The 24,963-nt window shown below is 36.7% G+C and overlaps 1 protein-coding gene across 1 annotated transcript in view; it reads left to right on the top strand.

Annotated features, from left to right (window-relative positions):
- The window catches only part of TINAG (tubulointerstitial nephritis antigen), a 38,754-nt gene extending 15,028 nt beyond the window's left edge, over nt 1-23,726 (top strand). The window contains exons 7-11 of the mRNA XM_066179768.1: nt 5,394-5,574; nt 6,024-6,069; nt 10,401-10,506; nt 21,279-21,324; nt 22,447-23,726. Coding sequence (XP_066035865.1) covers nt 5,394-5,574; nt 6,024-6,069; nt 10,401-10,506; nt 21,279-21,324; nt 22,447-22,563 — 496 coding nt within the window. The 3' untranslated portion in view covers nt 22,564-23,726. The remainder of the gene's footprint in view (nt 1-5,393; nt 5,575-6,023; nt 6,070-10,400; nt 10,507-21,278; nt 21,325-22,446) is intronic.
- The last annotated feature ends 1,237 nt before the right edge of the window (nt 23,727-24,963 follow it).

The raw sequence follows: 24,963 nt of genomic DNA, 5'->3' as shown, positions 1-24,963 counted from the left end.
AAACATAAAATTTCTGTGTTTCTTGGGATACAGTAAGCAGCCAGTTGCATGAGGCAACACTGTGAATATTCAAATGAATCAAACATCTTTTCTCTATAAAGCAACTTGTAATCATCTCACCTCAAGGTGGTTTCAGAGTGAAACACTCTCTTAAGGACTGTATCTAGATCCTTCTTCCTTCAGATCAGACTAAGCAGAGTTAAGAGCTATCAAATTCCCCATGAACAGCTAGAAATTTTAAAATGGGATGTAATCATTTAAGGAATCACAAAATTATTTTGGTTGGAACTTTGGAACTGGTTCAACATTCTACTCTAAGCATGACTTTGAAATTAGATCAGGCTGTTTAGGCGATGTCCTTGGACACATTTTGAGCATCTTCAAGGATGGTGGTTCCACAACCTTTCTTGCAGCAGGTCAGTTTGTTTGGGTTGTGGTCAAACAATATTTTTCTTATATCAGCATTTTCCTTGGTAGGACTTGTGACTGGTACCTTCCAGCTTTTCACTCTGCATCTCCAAGAGTTTTGTTCTGTCTCCTCTATACCTCCCTTTATGTGGCTGAAGACAGGAACGATATACTCTTTTGGCTTTCTCTTCTCTAAACTGAACAAGTCCAGATGCCTCAGCTCCAGTCCCCTAAGTGCCTTCCACTGGACTTGCTCAGTTTGTCAGAATCTTTACCAAGGAATACATAACTGAAAATACAGCTCCATCTGCCGAGTAGAAATTTGAGGGGAATGTTAATTTTTCACAATGTCTTGGTTATGTTCTTGGTAATACGGCCCAGTTTTGACTGTCCACGTTTACCAAGAGGGTTCATCGCTCAACTCCATTCAACTTTCTGTTTCTCAGGACCTCATGTCCTTTGTGAAAGGACTTCCTACACCTGCAGTGCCCTGCCAGTACCTGGGCAGTTCTGGCTCAGAGGCAGGATTTGCCATCTGTCTTTGCTGAAATTTGGGATATTTCTGTCAGGCTCATTTCTTCAGCCTATTAACACTGCTCTGAACAGCAGCCATGCATACTAATCACTTCCTAAAAGTTTTACATTCTCCACAAACTTGCTAAGGGTGCCTTACATCTGGCTATCCAGATTGTTAATAGAGGTGCAAAAGTGTTGCTTTTGTGTTGTCTCTTGGGAAATGCCATTAATAAACAGACACCAGTCACTTTGTTCTGTCGACTTTGCAACATGCCAGTCCACAACTGACCTTGTAAGCAATTTACCTAATCCAATAAACTAGAGGAACACCACAGAAATCTATGCTGAAAATGTCATTAAAGACAAGGTAAATGATAGGTACTGCTTTACTTATTCTCTATGGAGCCAGTCATTTCATCATGGTCAGATTGTCTCATCATATCATCATTACTTGTCATGGTAAATCTGCACATCCTGCTTTCAGTCAGCTCCTTGAAGTTTGAATGCCTGGAAATGGCTTCCAGGAGAATTTCAGTAACTGCATTTTAGATACCATATAATTAAATCCTGCTGTTTCTCACATTACCAGATATTTTTGTCCTTTCTGTTCCATACCAAAATCTATTTCCTGTCTTGCTTTCATACCATCTCATCCCTTACTCTGATATATTTGAAACTGACAGACAGAGAGATCTCAGGTGTTCTCTCTGTCAACTTTTAATTTTATTTATTAAAAAACAAACAAACCATATCAAGAGCGAAAGAATGTCAGACGTGATGTGTCATAGTTGACATGGCACTCTGGGGATCCAGGAGAAGACCTGTCCCACTATAGAAGTGATAATTCTGCTTTCTGCAAGTGTATCAAACTATTTCTGATATGACAAGGATTTTGTAATGTTATGGGGAGAGTTTATTTTGAATGCTCCTCCTCTGTCTTTTCTCTCAGGGGTTTCAACACTAAACCAGCTTTCATTTAGGTTTTAAGCAGGAGAACCTTCAGCTGAGTGATTCTACCCAGCAAAGACCCCTCAGCATCTTGGGAACTAAGGGAAAAGGCTTAATTCATGAAGAAAATAAAGTTATAACTTGACATTTTAATTGTAAGCATTTTTAAATACAGTGTTTTTCTGTAACTAGTATATACTCGGTCCTATTACTGAGTATACTATTATACTCAGTAGTTCATGTTTTTGGGAAAGTAATTGAAACTTTTTCTCTCTGGACTGATTTCTTGCCTGTTAAAAACAGGATCACAAGGATTGCTGGTGTAGGTGAGAGAAGTGAGAAAATTTTTTATGAGCATTATCTCCACAACAGTTGGGGAGCATGTTATTTTTAGAGAAAAAGCTGTAAAGAATGCAGTGATAGCACTGCATAGAAATGATAGGACAATAGAAATCTCTTAGTTTTCTATTTCCTCTGACTGTTACCCCTGTACAGGCAGAACTACCATGAGTCCCATAATGATAAAATTCTTCCTATGCCAGCATGTAGTATTATTTTTTCCTTAGCAGTGTGGTTAGTGACATGGCCTGTTATGCAGAAGCAATTTAAGCATAAAAAAGTTATCTTATTTTTAAAAGGAAAGCAAGGCAGGCTGAAGCTCTGCAAGACACTTCATTATCAACCTAGCTGTACCCTCACAGGAGCCTGTTCTGGTGTGAATGCAATGTTTGACCTGACTGAGTAGCAGTGCTGAACAGGCTTTCTGACTGATGTGAGCCTGGAAACATAGAGCCACAGCACCTCAGCTCACACAGCACACCTGGTAACAGTCTTTTCACCTCCACACTCCCAAGTACTTGCTTATTTCTCAGCCTCCTGTATTCACCAGCCTCTTGCAGCTGATCATCTCCGTAAATAATCTGAAGGGCAATTGTGAAAACCATCATGAATTTTTTGTTCTCTACAAAATGATGTACATCACTGTGCTTTGACAGACCTTTGCTTGCTATACATTTTTATCCCGGATCATTGATTTGTCATCAAAGTACTATACATGAAAGCATCCCTACTTACCTATTTTTATAAACATTTCTTCATTCTGCTTTCCTTTCCTCAAGTTCAAATGATATTTCAAAACCCATTCTGACATTTCCAGGGACAAATAAACATATTAAGGCAAATATCCAAATATCTTTCGAACAGATACTGGAAGAACACAAGAACAGCACTTCTGGGTCTGAGGAAAGGTTCATCTAACTCAATGTCAAGTCTCTGACAGTAGCCAAGAGCAAATAATATCAAGAGCAACAATAAGAAAACCAACAAATTCAAAAACACAAAACCAAAAACCCACCAAAACCCCACCAAAAACCCACACAAACTCACTAAAAGGCCCCCCCCCCCCAAAAAAAAAAAAAAAAAACCAACCCCGTTTTCATTCACTGGACTCATAATTTAATCAGTTTTGTAGCTAAACCCCATAATCCATAACTTTTTGTCTGTGACAACGAAAAAAGTTGGAAATTTCTGGCATCCAAGTCAGAAGTGTCCTTTGAATGACCCTGTCAAATAGCCCTTGCTTCCTCATACTTTCAGGTGCCTTATATTTAGGAATCGTTATATTGCGATCATTGTTTCATTGTCTCCATGCCCTGCAATAGGGAGAAAACACATTGATTTTCTGTGGGGCCTTGTAAATTATCACAGCAGCTGTTCAATGCTGTTTAAAGTTTCTGCTGTTTTGATTCCTGGAGTGTGCTTAGTTCAGGTTTTTGACAGTTCTTAGTTTCTTAGTTCAGAAAAATCAAGTGCCGACCTAAACTATCCCCAGTGAAGTCAGAAAAAATTTCCATGAAGCTCCATGAATGTTGGCCAGTGCTGAGACCTGACTTTTCAGAATCACTAAACACCTAATTAACAGTGAAATCTGCTGTAAGTGGAGCTGAAACACTGTTTAAACATCACTTTCTCTTTGTCTTCCTCCATTAATTAAAGAATAAATATCTATTCTATTACTGATTATCATTAGTTTTAAGTATTTCAGTTAGAAGTCATAATTTGGGAGAAGTAAGTGTTCTTTGAAAGCATCTATTTTAACGAATAAGGAAAAAAATGTTATATTCATCAAGAACGAGGAAGAAATACTTCATTTTTGGGTGGTATAAAAGTTAGATATGAATGTAAATAGTGCTTATATTCCCAGTAGGGATTAATCTGATTTGTACCTTGGGCTCTTGGCAGTTGCAGGGTATGAGAAAGATGTTACTGTTATTAGCCAACTTGCAAATAACATAGTCTAATGTTTAGGATTATTTTCTTATCTCACAATTCAAACATGTAAATGAAATAAATCCACAAAAATTTTCATTAGATTGAGCATACAAATGTGACTTCAAATGAATTCTGTCAAGAAAGTATGAACACACCGCAGAGTTTCCCTGGTTGGCCCTGGATCCTGCTTGTTTCTAACATTATTTTTGCATGTATGTATCTATATTTGTGCATATAAACATATTCACATCTATTTCTGTTTTTCTTCTATAACTCTTTTGGAAGGGTCTTCTCCTTGAAGCGTTTTTAATATTTACTGTTGTGCTGATGCTTCAGCACATACAGAATCATGTCTCAGCAGAATGCTGTTCAATTGTGCTAATCAAGGCTGCAGAAACTGTGGTTGGTGAAAAGATTCTAAATGTGACTCTCAGCTCACAGTGAGAGATCTTATCTGGGTTACCATGCAGCTCCAGTGTGCTACTGTGTGTATGTGGTCTACATTGGGCAGAAATAAAAAGATGTTCTCAGGTTTTCTATCACCAACTGCTAATGGTAAAATGCCATCTCATATTCAAAACAGCTGAGGCACATAAGGGCTTATCTTGAAAAACTTCTGACAGCTAAGTATACACAGGCAAACATAGTTATACTCCATATTGTGTAGTAATATAGTTTTCAGTTCCTCAGGTTCATAAAGTCCAGTATAATTGATGAGCTATCTAAATAAAAATGCTTTTTATAGGACTGACTATTTTAAATATTCTGCTTCAGCAAAATATTTATTTGTACTCTGTAAAAGAAACCCTCTCATAGGCCTGTGTGGCATTAACACAGAAATGTGTATATTGTTTCAGAAATGTCTAAGTATTCCGTGTATTCCATTTCACAAGCCATTTTTGATAAATAAAGGCCATTGACAACATTGGAAATTTATTGATCTTTTCAGAGTGAACTTTCAAGCATCATTAATGAGATGAATGTACCAGGTGGCAAGTGCTAAACACATTTTTTACCCTCTCTCTTTGGAGAAGGGTGGGGAGAGGACTACTGTAATGGAAACTTAATAATAAATATCATGTATATTAGTTGAAGGAAATGCTATCCAGTGGAAGATGTGTCATTCACACTTCTGAAGAATATTACTTGAAATACCACTGTTGCAAATCAAAATCTTGAAGTAAAATGGCAAAAATGTTTAAGCAAGCTTCTTACCAACTTTTCTTTTTTTCTTTTTAATATATGAACAGGATTGTATCATATGCTTGTTATCCATCATTTTGGAACAAACACCTGGGGCCATCAGCTGAAAATCAGTGTTATGTGTCAAGTGAATATGGCAAAAACCATACAAATGGGCCATGTCCCAATGCTTTTGAAAAATCCAATCGGTTATACCGGTGTGCCTCTCACTACAGGGTGTCCTCAAAAGTAAGTTCATGAAATTCATCTGATGTCTCAACAATTTTACTCCTCTGTGGTTTGACTATTATCTGGCATATTAAAATACATTCACCTAACTCCAAGACTAGAGCTGTAAATTTTCATTTATGTTGCCTTGAATTTTCCTAAGAGTTGAAATTCCTTATAGTTTCTCTGTACAGTTGTACATCATCTCTTTAAAGCTGATACTTTTTGGTCCAATAGAAATTAGAGGTAGAAAAAAAGTATGCAGTCATAACAGTGCAGTTGGTCTTCTTAAACATGTTTCTGAAGGGTTTTTTTGGCAAACGAAATATTCTGCAGCAGAAATACAAGTACAAAGATATATTTATACTATATATATGTCCACACAATGATAAATTAGTATGAGTTTTAATTTTATTTAATAAATGTTATCTTCCCTTGCTCTCTCTGTTGCTGCTCTCACCTCCTCTCAGGAAACTGATATAATGAAAGAAATCAAGGACAGAGGACCAGTGCAAGGTACGGTAAGTTTAAAGGACCATAACATTGTTGAAGTAATTAGACTGTGCAATAACCTTGTATCAAAATATTAGAAAATGCAAATTATATGCCACAGTGAAGAAACTGGTCATATGCACTGTAATTCATCCAGGGACATTTGGTGGGTAAATAGTGGCCCCAAAGGCAGCATGACTGCATCAGAGCCTGTAAAGAGTAAAATGACCTTGGGCTGGATATGTTGAAATTTTGTGCAAAGTCTGTGTGCAGGAAATTTGTGTCCTTTTCTCATGACAGTTCTTTGGTCATTGGTGAAATGGCAATCTGTGGCTGTGCAAGTGGAATTAAATATTAGCCAAACTGGATTCTATTGGGCTGGGGTTGATTCCCCAACTGGCTAAGGCCAGCCCAGCAGACCTGCTCTTCTCTGAAGGTCCTCTGAAGGTAATGCTGAACTATATGGGCCTTCCAGAAAGTCATTCAGTACTGAAAGTACTGAAATACCCCAGATTTTCTCATTTCAGAGCCCAAATGCTCTTGTTGATGCCTATCAGTTTGGAATTTTTTTGCTGATCTCTGCAATGAAGATCCCTGACCTTGCAGAGGTCAGAAATAAAGAGACTTCAGCATTGAGTAAGGAACAGCAATATTTTTTTATTATTATTATTATTTTTTTCTTTCCCCTGGAATGGTGCTGGCAACAGCTGAAAATGCAGGTTCCTGCTCACAGCCCAGGCCAGTGTAACTAGAGAGATTGATGGATGTGAGGCTTGGGATGATGGAGGAAGGTTATAGTGCAGTATCTCCACCTGTCTTGCATGGCTGGCTGATGCAAAACCAAAGAATTTTACTTCAGGGGACTTCTGCATTTCTACTGCCTTTAATTATAAAAGGAATTACCATAATCTTCAATTTATTATTCAAATAGTTTTGATTATTAGATAGAATTAATTTTGGTGCATTGTGGAGTTGAAATTACTTCTTAAAGCTCTTTTAAGAAGTGGCAGCTGCAATTAATCTGAAGCTCAGACTTAACAAGATCCACATCATCAGTCTTTTTTTTTTTTTTTTTTTTTTGTTCTGTCCAAGTTTGTTTGCTCAAGGAAAATATTATTTCTCACACTGCACTTGTTCTAGATGTAAAGACAGTAATTTATGGTGTTTTTAGAAAATCATAAAAATTAGGATCCTCAAGATAGATTTTCAGACCTCAAATATTGCATTGATAGTCGTGTATACACAGATTTTGCTGGATTAATCTGCTAGTAATAAATTTTACACAATAAATAATCAATATTCAGCCATTTGTTAGGATTTAGCCACTCAACAATTATTATATTTTTAAAAAAATTTTAATGCTTTTTGTGTATCAGGTTAAGGTATTGCTGTTTGTAGAAAAATCAAGATCTCCATAAGGGCATATAACCAAGAGTGTGCATCACTGAGTGAAATCACTTGCTGTTTTCTCTTTTGGCTATAATACAAATTTTAAATGAATCACAGTTATGACCCTGTAATTTGTCACTGATCCTCTCTTCCATCTTCCCATATTACAAATGCAACCAGGGAAAAAGTCTAATTTTCAAACCATATCATACTTTTTTCTGCAAATGAGCTTCAAATACTGAGGGAGGTTTTCCATTATTCATTCACTTGTCATTCCTGAAGAACTTATGTAGTGCTTAGTGACAGCCTTATTTAATGTACTAAGTAATGTTTAATAGCTGGGAAACGTTGAAGATCCTTTCAAGATCAAACATGTTGATGAATGGACTTTGATTTTTGAGCATATCCAAAGTTAAGAAAGAAATATTTTTATAACAACTGTGAAGCAGTAGGTTTAGGAATGTAATTGAAGATTTCATGTTATACAGCTTTCAAGTTTGAATGACAATTTCTCTCTGACCTACATAATTGTCTTACATGGCACAAAAACTGAGCAATTAGCATTTTTGGATTCAAATGATGAAATACTAGTTTTTTAAGAAATCCATTTTCAAGTAAACATAGTGAAATTTCAGCAATGCCTTGAAAACATTCAGATGGACAATCTAATATTGCCCATTCATCTTTTTTTTTTTTTTTTTTCCCCCTTTGTGGACTTTAGGAAATACTCTGACAGTTATAATGCTGATGTAGGAAAATCATCCTCTCTGACACATTAGTCAGTCTTGATTAAAAGAAAGGCTCAAACATTGTTGGCAATACATCAGAGTTTTGACCCAAAAAACCTTATAATTTCAGTTGTTATGATCTTGAGAAAAATTTTTATATTAGCTAACACATGAAAATGATCTGTAGAAAGCACTTGGCTATATCAATGTATAGAGCTAAACTTTGTTTCCTTTTGTAGCAACTAGTCTTCATTTCTTGTGTCTTTGTATGATTAAAAAGACAAAAATCCCTTTTAAAGAATTTTATGCAAGGGAATTCATAGTGGCATCAATCTTTTAATCTTCTGCCTCTATGTGCATAGATCTGACAGTCTCAGCATTACTGAAGTAGCTCAGTCAGCCTCATGAAAATCTCTGCCTTTTCTGATTCATTAATAATTAATCCATTCATTTTGGGAAATGCAAAGTCTCTTCTCCTCTGTGTGAGGGAACAAAATTAGGTGGTGGACTGTGATCACCTTGTCCTGTCCAAGTCACAGTCTCTATCAGGGCCAAGTCACCGCATAAATAAAAATATCTCAGTACTAGATCTAGAATTGTCATCATCTTTGTCCATCTTGTACTACATGCACCCAGACCGCTCTTACTCCAAAGACTGTACCATTTTTTAGCTCCTGATTGCAAAGTATTTAATATATGTAGGTATATATATGTACACATATATACAAATATGTGTATACGCACTTGCACATGTGTGCAACGTATATATGATATCTAATAATGGATAAAATCCTATCACATAAACTAAAGTTATTTTGAAAATGCACTTCAAAAATTTCTACTTCGTTTCAATGGAACAAATTTAGGTATGATATCTCTTCACAGACAAGAATGTGTCTCATTTGGGGCACAAGGTATATTCTCCTCTGCTCAGGAACAGCAGGTCCCATTGGCAGAGCTTCAACCAAGATGTGATGGGGAAGGGCACAGTATCAGGCTTGTCCATGGCAAGGCAAATGGCCTCATTTCACCATGTTTTGAGAGTTCTCTCTCATCCCCTAAAATTTTTGACCGTTTTTTTATTTTCAGCCAAATATGATAGAGGTTGTTGTAAAGATAGTTAATTTCCTTCAAGTTTATGAAAATATTCAGGTAGGAAAACGAAATTTGTAAGTATGCCAGACAGAAAAAATGGCAGCATGACCTCAGCTTACTGGATATTGCAGATCTATACCAGGCACATATGCTGTAAATAATCCAACCACATAAAATATGGTCTGTGAAACTTGTACTTTATGGGACTGCCACGGTGCAAAACTTTAGGAAATTTGATTTCACTAATTCTCATGTTCCAAGATGTGTGGCACTTAAAATCATAAACTAAAAATAAGATGGAATAAAGCTTATATTTAATGCTTCTAATTCACTGGAATCTAAAGGTATCATAGACCTGAAAAGTATTTTCATTTCCCTGGATCTGGTAGACCACCGTAAAACAAATGGTACTAAGGTGGCAGAACATAAATGGAAAAGAAACCCAGAATTATTTTCTTAATAAACAAATGAATGATGCTCCTAAAAAAAAATAAAATAGGCACATTACTTTTAAAATGATACTTGTAATATTCATTCTCTTGCACAAAATTTTCAGTACATCAGCTCTTTCACCTTATATTTTTATGAAAAAAGAGGTGATTTTTTCCACACTTTTAACTATCAATCATGATTTATGCATATACAAACAATGTAGTTTTCTTTAAGGGGATTACTGTGTATTTGATGAACTTTAAGTTTCAGAAAAAGGCATGTCACTCCACCATATTTCACAGAATATACATTTTCTGTTAAATACTTTTCTTGAATATGAAGATCCTAGTCAGAACTGAGTAGTTTATATGAACCTTGGGGAAAATAATTTTATTGAATTAGATTTCAAAATTTATGGAAGCCTTCATGAGGCAATGTTTCTTCTTACTGTATTGGAAGTCAATGAGAGAGGGTGTCCATGACAAAGAAAACCAACAATCTTGATAAGAGACCTTAGAGAGAATTCTGCTGATGTATTTCTATTGGTTCACTCACAGCAGGGGACTTCTGAATTGATGTTTTTAGCAGAATTACAAAGTACGCTTAATGCAGTCCAACACACAACAAGAATATCAGTGGTAAAATGCAAGGAGCAAAGAATAATAGGAGTAATGTTTGCTGACTGTGGTGATTTTTCCTGTTGTTTTTCAGCTATAATGAAAGTGTATGACGATTTTTTCCTTTACAAAGAGGGAATATATCGACACTCCCAGAAAGCAGGATCTAAATGGAAAACTCATTCAGTCAAACTCCTTGGGTGAGTAAAGCACATTCTTTCACCCTTTTTCTCTGCCAGTTATGAGTGTAATAAAATGTCAATGACCACTTTGGAACACAAAGATTTGACTGTAACAGATGGAACATTGCTAGGTCCCAACATAAGACCGATGTTTCATTTTTGCCTTGTCTACAGATTTTAGAGAGAATTGAAAGGTGGTGTAGACCCATCATCTTTTGATCCAAGATTTGTTGAAAAACTTCAAATATAATGTTTATATAATAAGCCATTAAATCCTATATAAATATAATTAAACCCCCCCCCCCCCCCATACATACACACACACACACATATAAGCATGTGTATATGGTTGTATATGGTATGTCTCTACACGGATATATATATATACGTATATAGATACATACATGTATATATGGTATACATGTATATACGGTGTGTCTTTATGTATACCTATCTCTATATCTATCTATCTATCTATATATATACACATAAAGACACACCATATAAAAATACTTGGTTGGGTAATCACAAATATTCTAAGTAAATAAGTTGTGAACAAAATATATTATTTTCTTCAGATGTGCCACCAAACAGAATGCAAATAGGAACATGGAAATTGGCAGCGACCTGCCACTTAAATGTCATAGCTTACAGGCGCAGCAGTCTGGGCTCTCTGTGTCCTGAATAGAAACCAACTGCTGCTGAGATGCTGCTGGTTTTATTTGGGAAGCTTCAAATGCTTCAGAAGCATGTGTGCAGTACACCACTGGATTTCCTCTCAAATGTAGACCAGAGCCACTATGTTAAGAAGGCAACTATCTAATAATGCATATGCTTAAATTACTGAACACACCACAAGGCTTTATTCTTTGCCATGGAGGGAATATGCAAGGATGAATTTATTAAATCAGTGAGTGAATACACAGAAAAATGACTGTGTAATCCCAAGCAAATATTTTATTGGTAGTCTAGAATATCATATCAACAATAATTCAATGTGTGCTAAGAAGATTACTGAGACTATTTTCAACAAGTACTTCAAAAACATAAAATTGCAAAATAAGGTGCATTTTGTGTTTGTGATCTTAGTGAAGATGTCTTCATGAAGGGCCTGTGGTTGTGGAAACTGCTAGCTATGGATTACAAGAGTGTGCTTGATAGTAGCATAGGAGCAAAGAGAAGCAGCAGGCTTATGCAAGATCATCTTTGACACTGCTGCAAAAAGTACTGACTCAGGCTATTAGAGGAAAAACTCCCGAATTATCATTATAGAGAATATTGTGAAGCATAAAAAAGAGAAACTGGAATTTAGTGTAGAAAAATGGAGCACTGAATTACGAAGATGTTTATGGAGGACAGATGGTATGTGTTGGTTTTCGTGTGTGTATTTAAGGTAACAGCTGTGAGAAACCAATAACATTAAACAGTAAAATTTGCAGTGCAATTTGAGTACTTTAGCTCCAGGATGAGCTGCTGTGAGGCTGTGAGTTCAGGTGTTGGGAGGGCTGTGAAGTATGCTTGGTGCAAGCATAGGGTGATGACAACTATTCCCTGAGAAAAGCTGCTCCACATTTGTGCAGAATAACCTACCCAGATGAGTGATTCTGCAAGAATGGCACCAGGGGACAAAGTGATGGCTGAGGAGGGAGAGAGGAGGACATAACTAATGTGCCAACCATATGGACCAACCATATGAAGTTTAATAAGGGGAAGTGCCAGATTCTGGACCTGAGATGGGGCAACCCTAGATGTACAGACAGACTGGGAAATTAGATTCTGGAAAGCAGTGCCACAGAAAATATCCTGCAGATCCTGGCTGATTGAAAGTTGAATATGAGTCAGCAGTGCCCTGGCAGCCAGGAGGGCCAACCCTGTCCTGGGGGGCATCAGGCCCAACATGGCCAGCTGGGCAAGGGAAGGGATTGTCCCCTCTGCTCTGCACTGGGGCAGCCTCACCTCAAGTGCTGGGGGAAGTTTGGGGTGCCACAATATAAAAAGGACATTAAACTATTAAAGAGAGTCCAAAGGAGGGCAACAAAGACGGTGAAGGGCCTTGAGGGGAAGCTGTATGAGGAGCAGCTGAGGTCATTTTGTCTGTTCAGCCTGGAGGAGACTGAGGGGTGACCTCACTGCATTTACAACTTCTTGTGAGGGGAAGAGGAGGGGCAGATACTGATCTCTTCTCTGTGGTGACCAGTGACAAAATCCAAGGGAATGGCCTGAAGCTGTGTCAGGGGAGGTGTAGGTTGAATATTAGAAAGAGGTTCTTCACCCAGAGGCTGGGCACTGGAACAGGCTCCCCAGGGCAGTGGTCATAGCACCAAACCTGACAGAGTTTGAAAAGCATTTGGACAGCCTTCTCAGGCACATGGTGCGACTCTTGGGGTGTCCTGTGCAGGGTCAGGAGTTTGACTCAATGATCCTTGTGGGTCCTTTGCAAGTCAATATATTCTGTGATTTGGTATTTCTGTGCTCAAGTGCATGCTGATTTAAATGGGAACTGACAGGCTGTGCAAAGAAAAGATAGCAATCCTTAGGCAAGGGGCCACTGAGCAAAATCTGAGTGCCTTGACTGAGACACAGGTTTGTGTTAATTAGTCACTGCTAAATGCAGAGTAGGAGGAAAGACGAGTGGCCTCAGGTACTGAAAAAGGACATAAGAAGAAGGAGAAAGAAGAAAACTAAAGATGATATTAGGAAACCTCAGACTTGTTCAGAATTTAATGTGGGGAATGCATTTGCTTATTAAAACATTTATTAATTTGAATATTGCTGAAGTATCCAATGGATCTAACAATATAAAGAGTTACCAATCCTTGAATTGTTTAATGTACAAATGTTGTGGCCTTCACGTTAGTGCCACATAAAAACGTTTGCAGAGCTGTTTAACTGTAAAAAATGAATTAGATCTTGACAAAGTGGAGGCTGTTGGGAGACTTAAGCTAGGCTTCAATGATAAATCCAACCATAAAAAGTGATTGTGCATCATGAACTTTAAAGCACTTCTTTGTATAGATTTTAATGTCTTCAGGATTAAGCCATCACTTTTTAATTTAATTTATTAATTTCAATGAATTTGAATGCAAAATATGGGTCATGGATGTATGTTTTTTGTCACTCATATATAGCTTGGGAACAAAGGAAAAATTTAGACTCCTTGACCTCAATAAAAAACTCATGGGAATCTCATCATAGTTGTACTTCAGATAAAAATACTGATGAATATTTGCATTTTGCTTAGCTGAGATGGCTCCTGGAGAGACAAAAAGAAGCAGAGACATGCTGATAGACAGGATAAAAAATGGAGTTTTGTGTGGGTTGGTGCTTATTGTAGGCTCATTTTTTATTCATAATCCCTTCCGTAAAAGAGATTCAATACTTGTAAAAGGCAGCCATAATAATGACTGACCCTATTAAGCTGATGTTTGTAATATCTCAGAAATATTTTTGAAAATGCCTTAAATTGCCGGTGAATTGTGCAACATATAAGGCAATGGAGTGATAAAATGTGAATACCTTTTGGTGATGCTTGAAAGAGCTATTTGTACAAAACCAGAAATGCACATATAAACTGCCTAATTGATCACTGGACCGCAAGGATTTTAAATGTTTAGGCTGGCTTCCCTTGTTCTGCAACATGAAATTGCAAGTTATTTTCTATCATTCAAAGGCTTATTTATAAAATCAGCTGTGATAAGACTGGGAGTCTATCTCCAGTGAGGTACTGTGTGACCTCAGGCTCAGGGAGAGAATATAAAAGATGGAATAGCATGGAAGGAGGAGAGGAAAATGTGGAACAGCCAGGTGGAGGCTGTTGTGGGTAGCAGAGTGTTTGGGTTTAGTCACAGTCTCTCTAGTGAAATAGGACTTTCAGTAATCTGAAGGCAGGATGACAGACCCACTGACACTTAGAGAGAGCAGGGTCTCTTAGGCAGTTTCTGTTTCGGTATTCCAGACAGAGAGGTAAGCAGAAAAAGTGAATAATGGAGACTGGGATACACAACAGCTAAGTGTTGACATAGAGAAGTTAAATTCCCATGCCTCTGCACATTTCCCTTTATCTTTTATAGATATTCATCTGCTCTAGTTTAAGTGTCTAAAGGTGAACTGAATTGTTTTGTTGGATCTGATTTCTTCTTGTAGACTATAATAGAATTTGTGGGATAAAATCACACTTAAATAGCAAAAATGAAAAATTCTAGATTGGATTAGAGAAATCCCACGTGCAGGGGCATTTTAAAGTTGCTTAAAACCAAAATGACTGGTGCATAATATTCATAGTACGACAGTATTTCCAGAATGTCTTGCATATGTATGTGTGTATGTGTATATGTCCATACATGCATTCGTGGATCCATGCATACACAATTGCAGCTGTTAATGATACCAGAATGAACATCAGTTAAAGAGGCACAATGAAACAGCAAATGGCAAGTGGGACTAAAGAGGACAAACTATTAGTTTGGTAATTTTCACTTTCTTATCTGCACTCTCCTATTTTAAGAAGACTGAAAAATGACATACAAAACTGTCATTTTAACCTCAAGGTCTCTCAATTAAAAAAGGACTAAATTCACATCAAAGACGGACTTTGTGGTAGATTTCTTTCAGATCTGTACATTTAAGCTAGGATTTCTGATCAAACCTGTCATATTTATTCTATACCAGATTATCTGCAATTTTGATTATTTTTTGTGTGTGTGGTTTTCTTTTTTTTGTTGTTGTTGTTTGGGTTTTTTGTGTTAGTTGGTTGGCTGGGTCTCTTAAATCTTATTTTCTATTCTTTCTAGTTTTCTGGCTTTCTTAGTTCCATCTAGGAAAAGAAATGTAATGTCCATAGGAGAAGAAAACCTGGGGCAGATTTGTTGGTATAAAATGCCATAGTCTGTTTGGTAAGGAAAGTACAGTTCAGTCGAGGAAGTACACTGGATGGAATAGCTGTGGTTCTAGTTCAAACAAATTGCTTTTCAAAGTTAGTGAGGTATCCATCATGAATGCTTGCAGCTTGTTCAGACAATTCTCTCAGACTTTTATTTCTGAATCACTTTAGTATCAGTGCCATGCCACAGGATATGATCCATACCTCACTAAAAAGCTGCAACTGCTGAAGCCATGACACTGAAAAATCCAGGAAGGTTTCAAAAGCCCATGCCTTTGGCTGCAATTAAATCTATGTACTATCACTTTAAGGCTTGGAGGAAATAAGAAAATGTTATTCGAAGCCTTGATAATCTTTCATGAACAAGATAGATTTTCAGTGATTGGAAGGAGCTCAGAATGACAAAAGGCTTTAATAAGAAGACACTGAGATGTACATTAGCTGGAAATGTATTTCCCCTCTATTTTAATTAGCATTCACTGAAAGATTTAAATGCAAAAATTCAGCAGATTAAATGGCTTAGGCAACTACTAAACTGAAACTTCTATGCCCTAAAGAAACATTGGTTGAGTGTTTAACCCAAAAAGCCATACTAATGGAGATAAAATTGATATGTGAGGCAAAGAGCTTGTGGTTTGTTGTTGAGGAGACAGCCAGACAGAGCAACAGCATTCTAAGGTTTAATACCTAATTAAATGATTCACCTATCCAAAGTCTAAAGTCCAAAGTCTTGACTACTGTTAGTGATATCTGGAGTTTGGGCTTTGGAGACTGTTTTTCTCTATATTTTTCTGCTTAGTTGCCCTCACTCGAGCTTACACTCAGAATAACTACAAACAAGTAACTTGAACCACCAAAAGTCATAACCTCTTTTGTTCCTGAATGAAGAAACCTGGGCTTGAGTCCTCTTTTTCTTTCACGGGGAAAAAATAATTACTTTTTCATTGTCAGACAATCAACATCAGGTATTATAGTTAAAAATTAAACAGGAGCACAAACATTTTACAGCAAAGAGAAATACATGAGGAGATAATGATGAAAAGATACAGTGTCTGATGATTCATGCAGTTAAATCCATGAGACTGTCCCCCTTATAATTCATTACAGTAGATCTGTGGGATCTGTGGGAGTGATTTAACTGTTGGCTCACTGACTCAATTTGACTCACCTCTCATGTTGAAAGGTGTATGCAAAACTACAATTTCAAATTCCAGCAAACATTTTCTAAGAAGCTTTCTCTTGTGGTGAACATTAGTCAGTGACCCTAACCTTCTTATTTTTAAAACAAGATTAAGAATTAAACTTTTATCTATTTGAGTAGATAAAATTTCTAGTTTTTCTGATCCAGCACTAATAATAGGACATGACCCACAATAGTTACACCTTTTTTTTCTCTGGTAGCATCATGACAGTTAACAATCAAGTCCTGGGAAGAAATTGAGATGAGAAGTTTTGGATTGCATATATTTCTGTCCAGCAAGCAGTTTAAATCCTTGGTTAATGCAAAGCATTGACTTCTACTAATAACAACTAATCTGCAGAAATTAGCTCGAGACCTAAGACCTGCCATTCCTCTTAATTTTTAAGGTCGGTTTTTTTTCAGTTCGTATCTTTAGTCTTAAGGACACAGTTTGTATAACATTATTTAGCACACTCTTCAGAACTCTTCACTGTATTTGCTGTTAAGAGTATTTTACCTACAAAAGTGAGTGTAAGCACACTTGAATCAAGTTTCTGTTATCTGCCAAAACACCTTAGTTTTGAAGCCACTGCTGATAACCCTTTTTATTGTGTTAGGTCATATTTCACAATTTTTATTATTTTATTCAATAACTAATTATCAGCTTACTTTTTTCCTGATAGCTTTCTTTATGCTTTTCTTGTGAAGTCCACCCTCATTTTATTGGTGTAGCTTATTGAAAAACAAACTAGGAAATGTTCAAATAAAACCAATTTCCATTCTCTGTAACACTACTGAAACAGTCTCTGTATTCTAGTTTTTTTACCTGTCGGGCGGAGTTGTGTATTCAGGGCTTGCTCCTAGAGAGTTAATATCAAGGGAAAGTTATTACTGAAAAGGACAGTTAAGGTGCCTCTACTATATAAAATTGGACAGAAAATTATGAAAATCATTTCATATAAGACTACAAGTACTCATCCTTTTATCTAAAAGAGCAACAGAATTCTTTTTACAGAGTCATTTGGAGCAGGTTTCTTTGGAGTAAATGGAAACACATTGCTTAGTTTTTTTTTTTTCCTGAAGGGGACTGAATGCAGTTTTGTGAAATTACTTTTTTTTAATTCAAGGTTATTTTGATTGGAGATCATGATAGTTTCTTTTGGAAAAGCTAAGTGGAGTATTTCCGACAGAATATTCTTGCCAGAGAGAAAACTCCCTTTTAAAAGTAATTTTCAGTAATTGATAGACAGACCTTTTAAATGATTTCTTAAAATCTCATCTTTTTCTTCTGAACAAAAATGGAAAGTTTAGATATGAAATGGTGTCACGATTTAAGCCCAGTTGGAAATTAAAGAGTCGCTCTCTCAACTCCATCTCTCCCCGCACACACTCCAGTGGAATGGGGGATAAAGTCAAAATAAAACTTGTAGATTGATTTAGGAACAGTTTAATAATCAAAAATAATGTAAAATACATTAACAATGGCAAGTGATAATAAAAAAAAGGTAAAAGAAATGCTGTACAATGCAATTGCTTACCACCTGCTGACTGACACCAGAACCCCCCTTCCTGAACCCAGATTGGATGTGTTCCTGGGTAACTTCCCCCAGTTTATACACTGGGCATGAGTTCTATAGTGTGGAATATCCTTTTGGTCACTTCCAGCTACCTGTCCCAGCTAGGATGCCTCCTAGTTTATTTTGCATTCCTCCTCAGTGTTAGAACATGAGACAAAAGGAAAAAGTAAGTCCTTACTTAGCAAAACCCAAAACATCAGTGTATTATCAACACCACTGTCATTCCAAATCACAGAAATGTAACAGCTACTGAGAAAAATATTAACTGTATTCTAGCTGAAACCAGGACATAAGGTTGAAAGGTTTCCTTAAAAATACCAAAGGTAAGAACATTAGTGATCTAAGGCTTTGCAAAAATAACGCTGAGAAACTCCCTGTCTCTTCAAGTACAATGAGATCCAACATCTCTTTGCTTTTAAACTGGTATTCATTTGGAGCAAATATCAAGCTGGAGTAATACCAAAAGAAAACAAAAGAGTGTGATTAGATTATTTTGGTCATCTTCCAGAAAATACAATATTGCTATCTAATGGGTAGATTATTTTGATCATCTTCCAGAAAATACAATATTGCTATCTAATGGGTGTTGTCCAAGAATGTGTCAACTCACTCTAAAGTCTCTGTCAATTCCACTTGGGAAACTAATTCCTTTGGGAGTTTAGTTTCTTCATTAAACTCTTTCAGGATTATGCCTTTTGTTTTTACTGTCTTGAAGAATTTGAGGGACCAATCAACACCTTCTCTGAACTGCTACTCTGCAGGGAAAAAGATCTGGAAATCTGTCTAGAGTAAGCTGGATGCAGCCATCAGTACCTCCACTGGAGATTAAGGTTCAAGTAGGGGATGTGGAAGGGGAGCAGTGGAGGGACCACCAAAATGTATCAGGAGAGTCTGTTCTATCTTCTCTTTACCCACCCTTTGCAAAGAAGAAGACAACAAATATATCTGTCCTGTGCCTTTTCTCCTGAGGGCTGAAGAAAACCAGCTCCCTCTGCCTCTGCCCATACATCATGTGCTCCAGACCCCAGACATCTCAGTGGACCCCTGCTGTTCTTGTTTCAGACTGTTAATGCCTTTCCTCTTCTGGGAAGCTCAAGACTGGGCACTGGATACAGAATGGCAGTCCCCAAAAAAGGAAATCAGTCACTTCTCTTGAACTTCTGGCTGCACTCTATATTTTAATTTAATATACTTTAATTTAGAGTATTTGATGAATACTCATAAGCATTGGCTACTGAGAAACCAGCTCTTCTTTCTAAACTGTCAATAAAATGCATATGTCAAATGCATATGTATCTATGATGACACAAACTCTGGGAAATGAAATTCATAGTTATAGTTAAGAATACATTATAGTCAAGGATAAAAAATAAGTTCCTTTTCTACCTTGGCTTCCAAGTCTTCTTTCATTTAGAAACATTTCTGAGAATCAATAAATTCCTATCAAAGTATGAAACTCGAAGTTGACTCTTTTAGCAAATAACAAATGTTAGAAAAGAATTTAATCACGGAAATGTGACCCTGTGGGAACTGGTCATCATCATGCTCAAGCAAGTGGGATAAATTATGTGTAGTACAAAATGCAGGAATACATGAATATAAATTCAAGGCAATTTTTCCCTGTCTTTGAGACTGATGTAAGTATTGGACTTTCACAATACAGCAAATGTAAATTTTTTAGTAAAATGTCCATGAGTAAAGAAGTAAATCTGAATCTGATATGAAATTCAACTGCCTATAACTTTTTTTAAAATCTATGATCATGACAGATTGTATCAGAAATATATTTATCAAAGACATGGCAATTATTGGTTATCCCTGAACATTCATGTGGTAATGAAAAGAAAATGCATAATGAGGCCTCTTTAAAAAAAAAAACAATAATTGCATTCCAGGGTTATTATGGCAAACATAGTTTTATGATTCCTCAGACTTAATGATCAGTAGCTACAATTTGTGCTTGCAACTACAATCCACACTTCATCTCTCTGCTAGTCACGAATTTGTCTTCCTTTACTTTTTCCCTTTGGCTGAAAGTGCAGGTATTCCATATAAATGATGGCCCACTGTTAACCAAGGAGAGTTGATGCCACTGTTGCTGTTCAAATAAAAGGGCGACAAAAAAATCCCAATTTCCCCATTCACAGTGTGGGATTTGTCATCATATTTTAGCTGGTTGCCTTTGAGAATGACTGGAGCGCTGCAAATACAGCTGAAACATGTGGTGTTGATGGGATATACACCAGAAAACACTCTGTCAATGGCATTTGATATATCCTAGGATTAACTTTACACTGGGGAAAACCATCTAAAAGTTCACATCTTTGGTTTGCTGTTTATTTGTGCCCTTTTATAGGCACCCAAACATCATGACCTGTGAATAGTAACTATACAAGCATTTGTTGAATAAATTCAAAGCAAGACAGAGCTCTTTAAGCTCCAGCAGAAAAACCATGTGTACTTAACTACCTAATATGTGTAGTGCAACTCTTGCTCACTGAAATACATCCAGGTGATTGGGTTGGAACTGCCCTGTCTGTAAAGTGAAGCCTAAAAATCAGAGTACTAAGCAGTTCAGCTACAGCTATACCCCTATTAAAATCCTATTCCTTGGCAGATATTGCCAAAAAAACTAGCATGCCCTCAAAGATGACAAAAACATCAACTCCCACCCCCCCCCCCCCCCTTCCGCCACACACACACACCATGCAATAAAACAGATTAAGCTGTCAGCAGTTCGATTTGATCTGAGAAAGGCTAGGAATATTTTCAATCCCAGCTCACCAGCTATTTCTGTAAAGGTGCTGGATGAGACTTTTAGCAAAAATGTTCCTAGGGATCTTCAGATGAGTTGAAGAAAGATGTTCACGTTAGTTTCAGCACTCCTACAAAGTTCAGCTCACAGGCAAGCTCTCCTGAAGAGAGATTCTGTCAATGAAAACAGATTTTTGCAATGAAAAACTAAAACTAGATCTGTGTTAAATTTTTGTAATCAGTAATGGTGATTTGACTTGTGGCTAGCAAGTCAGCAGGTAACCTCATTGAATCATCAGGGTTTGTTACTCATGCTTTGTTCTCATCCTGGTAATTACAACAACTAATGCTTTTATTTTCTGATTGCTTGTTTCATCAAAGTACCATTTTTTTCTAAAAGGTGGGGAGCATTGCGTGACAAAAACGGACAGAAACAGAAGTTCTGGGTAAGTGAATACTTCGGACAGTGTTTTGAAGTAGAAGAAAAAAGATCTCAACAACACAGATAATCTAAAATCTGCTTCTTTACTTTCATTCACTCTCTCTGCATCTATTTTTTTCCTTCACCTAAAAGCGTCCTGCATAATTTTATTCCCTCTCTGGCAACTTTTATCACACTGACCCTCAAAGTATAGCATCACCTACATCAATTTCAAAGGCTGTTTCATTCCACTCATACCTGTGTTTTTTTCCTACACTGCCTTTTTTGTTTCAAATGTCACTAAGTTTTTCAAATGTCATTAAAAAATCATATGATGAGTCAATTCTTTTTGATGCCTGCAAATGAAAGTCAGTAAAATTACTCAATAATATTTGTTAAAATATTTCGAAAAGACAAATTTTCTGTTTGAACAGTGTTGGCAATTTTTATCCAGACATAAGAATAGGTCACCATAATTAAAACAAATCAAACCAAGAATATTTCCTTTAAGCCATTTAGAGTAAGTCAGATTTTATCCCTTGGATTATGACTAACAGCTCATCCCATTATTCCTGCAGTTGTCTGAAGGTACTTTGGTACATAGCTGATGGCAGGGCTTATGGTAGGCAGTTGCACTCATATCAAAGGCAAAACCTACTGAGACTACTGAGATTTCATCAGAAAATAAATAGCTCAATGTGTCAATAGCTACTTGAATAAAACTTCCTTTTTCAAAAGTCAGCTTTCTTTTTTTTTTTTTTTTTTAAGATATCTTTTGTGTGTCTTTAACAGGTTGGTTGTAATTGGAATTCTGACATTGTTGTTTCAATAACCACCTTTACCAGCAGAGAGCTGAATATTCATTTAATGATTTCTGCTTCAATTTATCAAACAGTCTTGTAGAAATACTGTTCTGTTTTTATTAACCCTGACTTTGGAACTGAAATTTTGATCAAACCAAATAAAGGAACAAATTATTAGAAATCAGAAAAAGATACATGCTAATTCTCAGTACACCCTGAGAGACTTTATTTCTTAAAAAGGAAACTAGCACAAAAGATTCATTTTGCAATTCGCACCCTGTGCTTTTAAATAATATTTTAAAATTAAAACTGATAATTTTTTTTTCTGTTTTGTTTACTTTTAGATAGCTGCAAATTCCTGGGGAAAATCCTGGGGAGAAAATGGTTATTTTAGGATTCTACGTGGACAAAATGAGTGTGATATTGAGAAGGTGATTTTAGCTACTTTGGGACAGCCATAGTTTAACTGTACCATACTCTGCTTGATGTATCTATTCTTTCCATTGTTGTATATCGAGTCTTTATGGGGAAATAATAATGTCTGCTCTCTAAGTTGCCTTTCTATTAGCCCTCGTGTGGTCTTCCTGGAAAACACTGCAGACATCACAGCACTCTTGGATCTCACCTAATAAAAGCACCCCTTCAGATTAAAAGCATGTTGTAACCAGGACTGCTGAAAACTTCGACGGCTCACAAAGTAGGAAGTTCCCTCCTTATTGAACAATGCCTGAAAAAAATGGAGTTATGCAGTTAGCATTAATCTCTTTACAATACATAGTCTGATCAGAAATTATTTCAGAAATATTCTGTGCTTTTCCAAACAAAATCAGCTCACACAGCTCATGGTCATACTGGATAATAAATTTCAAAGAAATGTATGTAGTTCTGATCCTGTAGCTGAAGAATATTTCTTATCCACCTTACTTACTACTAAGTAGATAAGTTGTATCTATGTATCAATATCTCATCCAGGAAATTAATTTTCTTCTAGTAGATCCCACAAGGTTGATGCATTCAGTGTAATACAAAAACAGCTTGCAGTGAAAGAGTGTATTCCTGTTCCTGCAACAACAACCAAAACTGTACAATTTTAATAATGTTTTATATAAAATAAAATAAAGAAGAAAATGTAATTTCTCCTCAATTCAGTCTAGACTAGACTAGTTCCTGAACTGCTTGCCTTCCACTCCCTGTTTAACCTGAAAACCCAAAAGCCTGTTGCAAACAGAGAAAAAGATGGAAAAGATATTCTGCTGTTTGTCTCGACTGCCACATCTGTAATCCAGGCACGATTCGTGGTGTTGCTGATCTGGATCCCTAGTGCAAATGAGACACCCAGAACTCCTAATGCTTCCATAGCTTCTCCTGTCTGAAGAAGCAGCTTTTTGACCCAAATCCCCTCCTATAAGCATTGCTGCAAATCTTGACAAGTTTGAGGACTGTTTTGCTTATTTTCTAAATGAAAGATCAATATTGAAACTACTGACATAAGAAGAAATTAAATACTTTCTAACCCTTTCAGTTTCAGTTAATCCAAAGGCCAAATGCCAACTGGAATAAAATTATCTATGAAAGAAAACATGGCATGTTAAATAAGTTGGGGGGGGGGGGGGGCGAAGCTGCCATGAAATATCAGTGAACAAAAAATTTCCAGGTATACCTATAGTGTATTTAAAAATTTTCATTCTTTCTAGAATAAGAACCTGTAGTCTAATGTCATCAGCAAATTCCTTCAAGAATTTTTCATGGCACTGGCATATAACAAATGCTCATGCCTCCGAAATAACCTCTCCTAAACTAAAGTTGGTTGACAATTTATGTTGCATCACTTAAAGGAGCTATTGTTAAAATGTCAGTACCATACTGCAGCAGTGTGGCCTTTTGTGTCATACAGTAAAGTGAATTTAGACACAAAAAAACCTTTATCACTTGAATTTGTAGCAAATTTTAACACAAGCAATTTTAGAAGCTCTAAATGTTCTGAGAGAAATGACTCTTCTACTTTTAGTGAGCTAAGCCAGTACTTGAGAGGAAAGTGTACTGAATCATCTGCACACCTATTTCCCAACCTCTTGCTGTATATTGATTCCATGAATGTCAAGATTTCAGAAGAGTATAATTTAACTTTGGAATGAATGACACTGTAATAATGTATTCATTAAACTCTGAGGGGGACTATCTATTTCAACTTCAAATTGGTTTGCACTGCTGTGGCTTTTACTTTTGCCAGTGGCTATTGCTGCTCCTGACTTCCTTCTGAGACCTTCCTAAGATCTGGTCTGTATGTTAAGCCTCTTATTTAGGATGTTTGCTCTGTCCTGGTTGCTCAGAGATTCCTCAAGGAAAGCTTCTCCTGGGCATGCTGAAATTAGGGAGGCTTCACAGCTTCAAGCTGGCAGCCAACACTGTGACTCAAAGCTGCAAAGCTTTATGTGCAGCTTAGTGCAACGTGTTTTATAGGTACACAACCTGAAACAAGAGGAAAGAGAGCTCCCAGGGACATATGGGATTTCCATCTAGAACAGGGATGAGACAAGTCCTGAGAACAACAAGAGAACTGTTTTCCTGTAGTTGTAGGGATCATGGAAAGTTGCGAGACTAAGAGCAATCCTGAAGAGAAGAGGTACACTTCTAGAAATCAGAATAAGAGAGAAATATGTTTGTAAATCTTTTCAGGGTAGTTTTTTACTAGAAAATGACAGGCACTTGCACTTGGGCACTTAATGCTACACTTACCATTTGGAAGCTGTTTCCTATATGAACTTGCATCTTTGCCCCCATTCCTCACTGCAAGGACCAAGCCTTTATCAGGATAGAGGCTGTGTCTTTGCCTCAGTAAACAGCAAATTATATCATTGCTT

Source organism: Chamaea fasciata, unplaced genomic scaffold (genome assembly GCF_029207755.1).
Source record: "Chamaea fasciata isolate MVZ Bird 193981 ecotype frontalis unplaced genomic scaffold, bChaFas1.0.hap1 SCAF_3, whole genome shotgun sequence".
In the NCBI taxonomy this organism is placed as follows: Eukaryota; Metazoa; Chordata; class Aves; order Passeriformes; family Sylviidae; genus Chamaea; species Chamaea fasciata.
The sequence above is the reverse complement of the archived record's forward strand: the minus strand, read 5'-3'. Positions and strand labels throughout refer to the sequence as shown.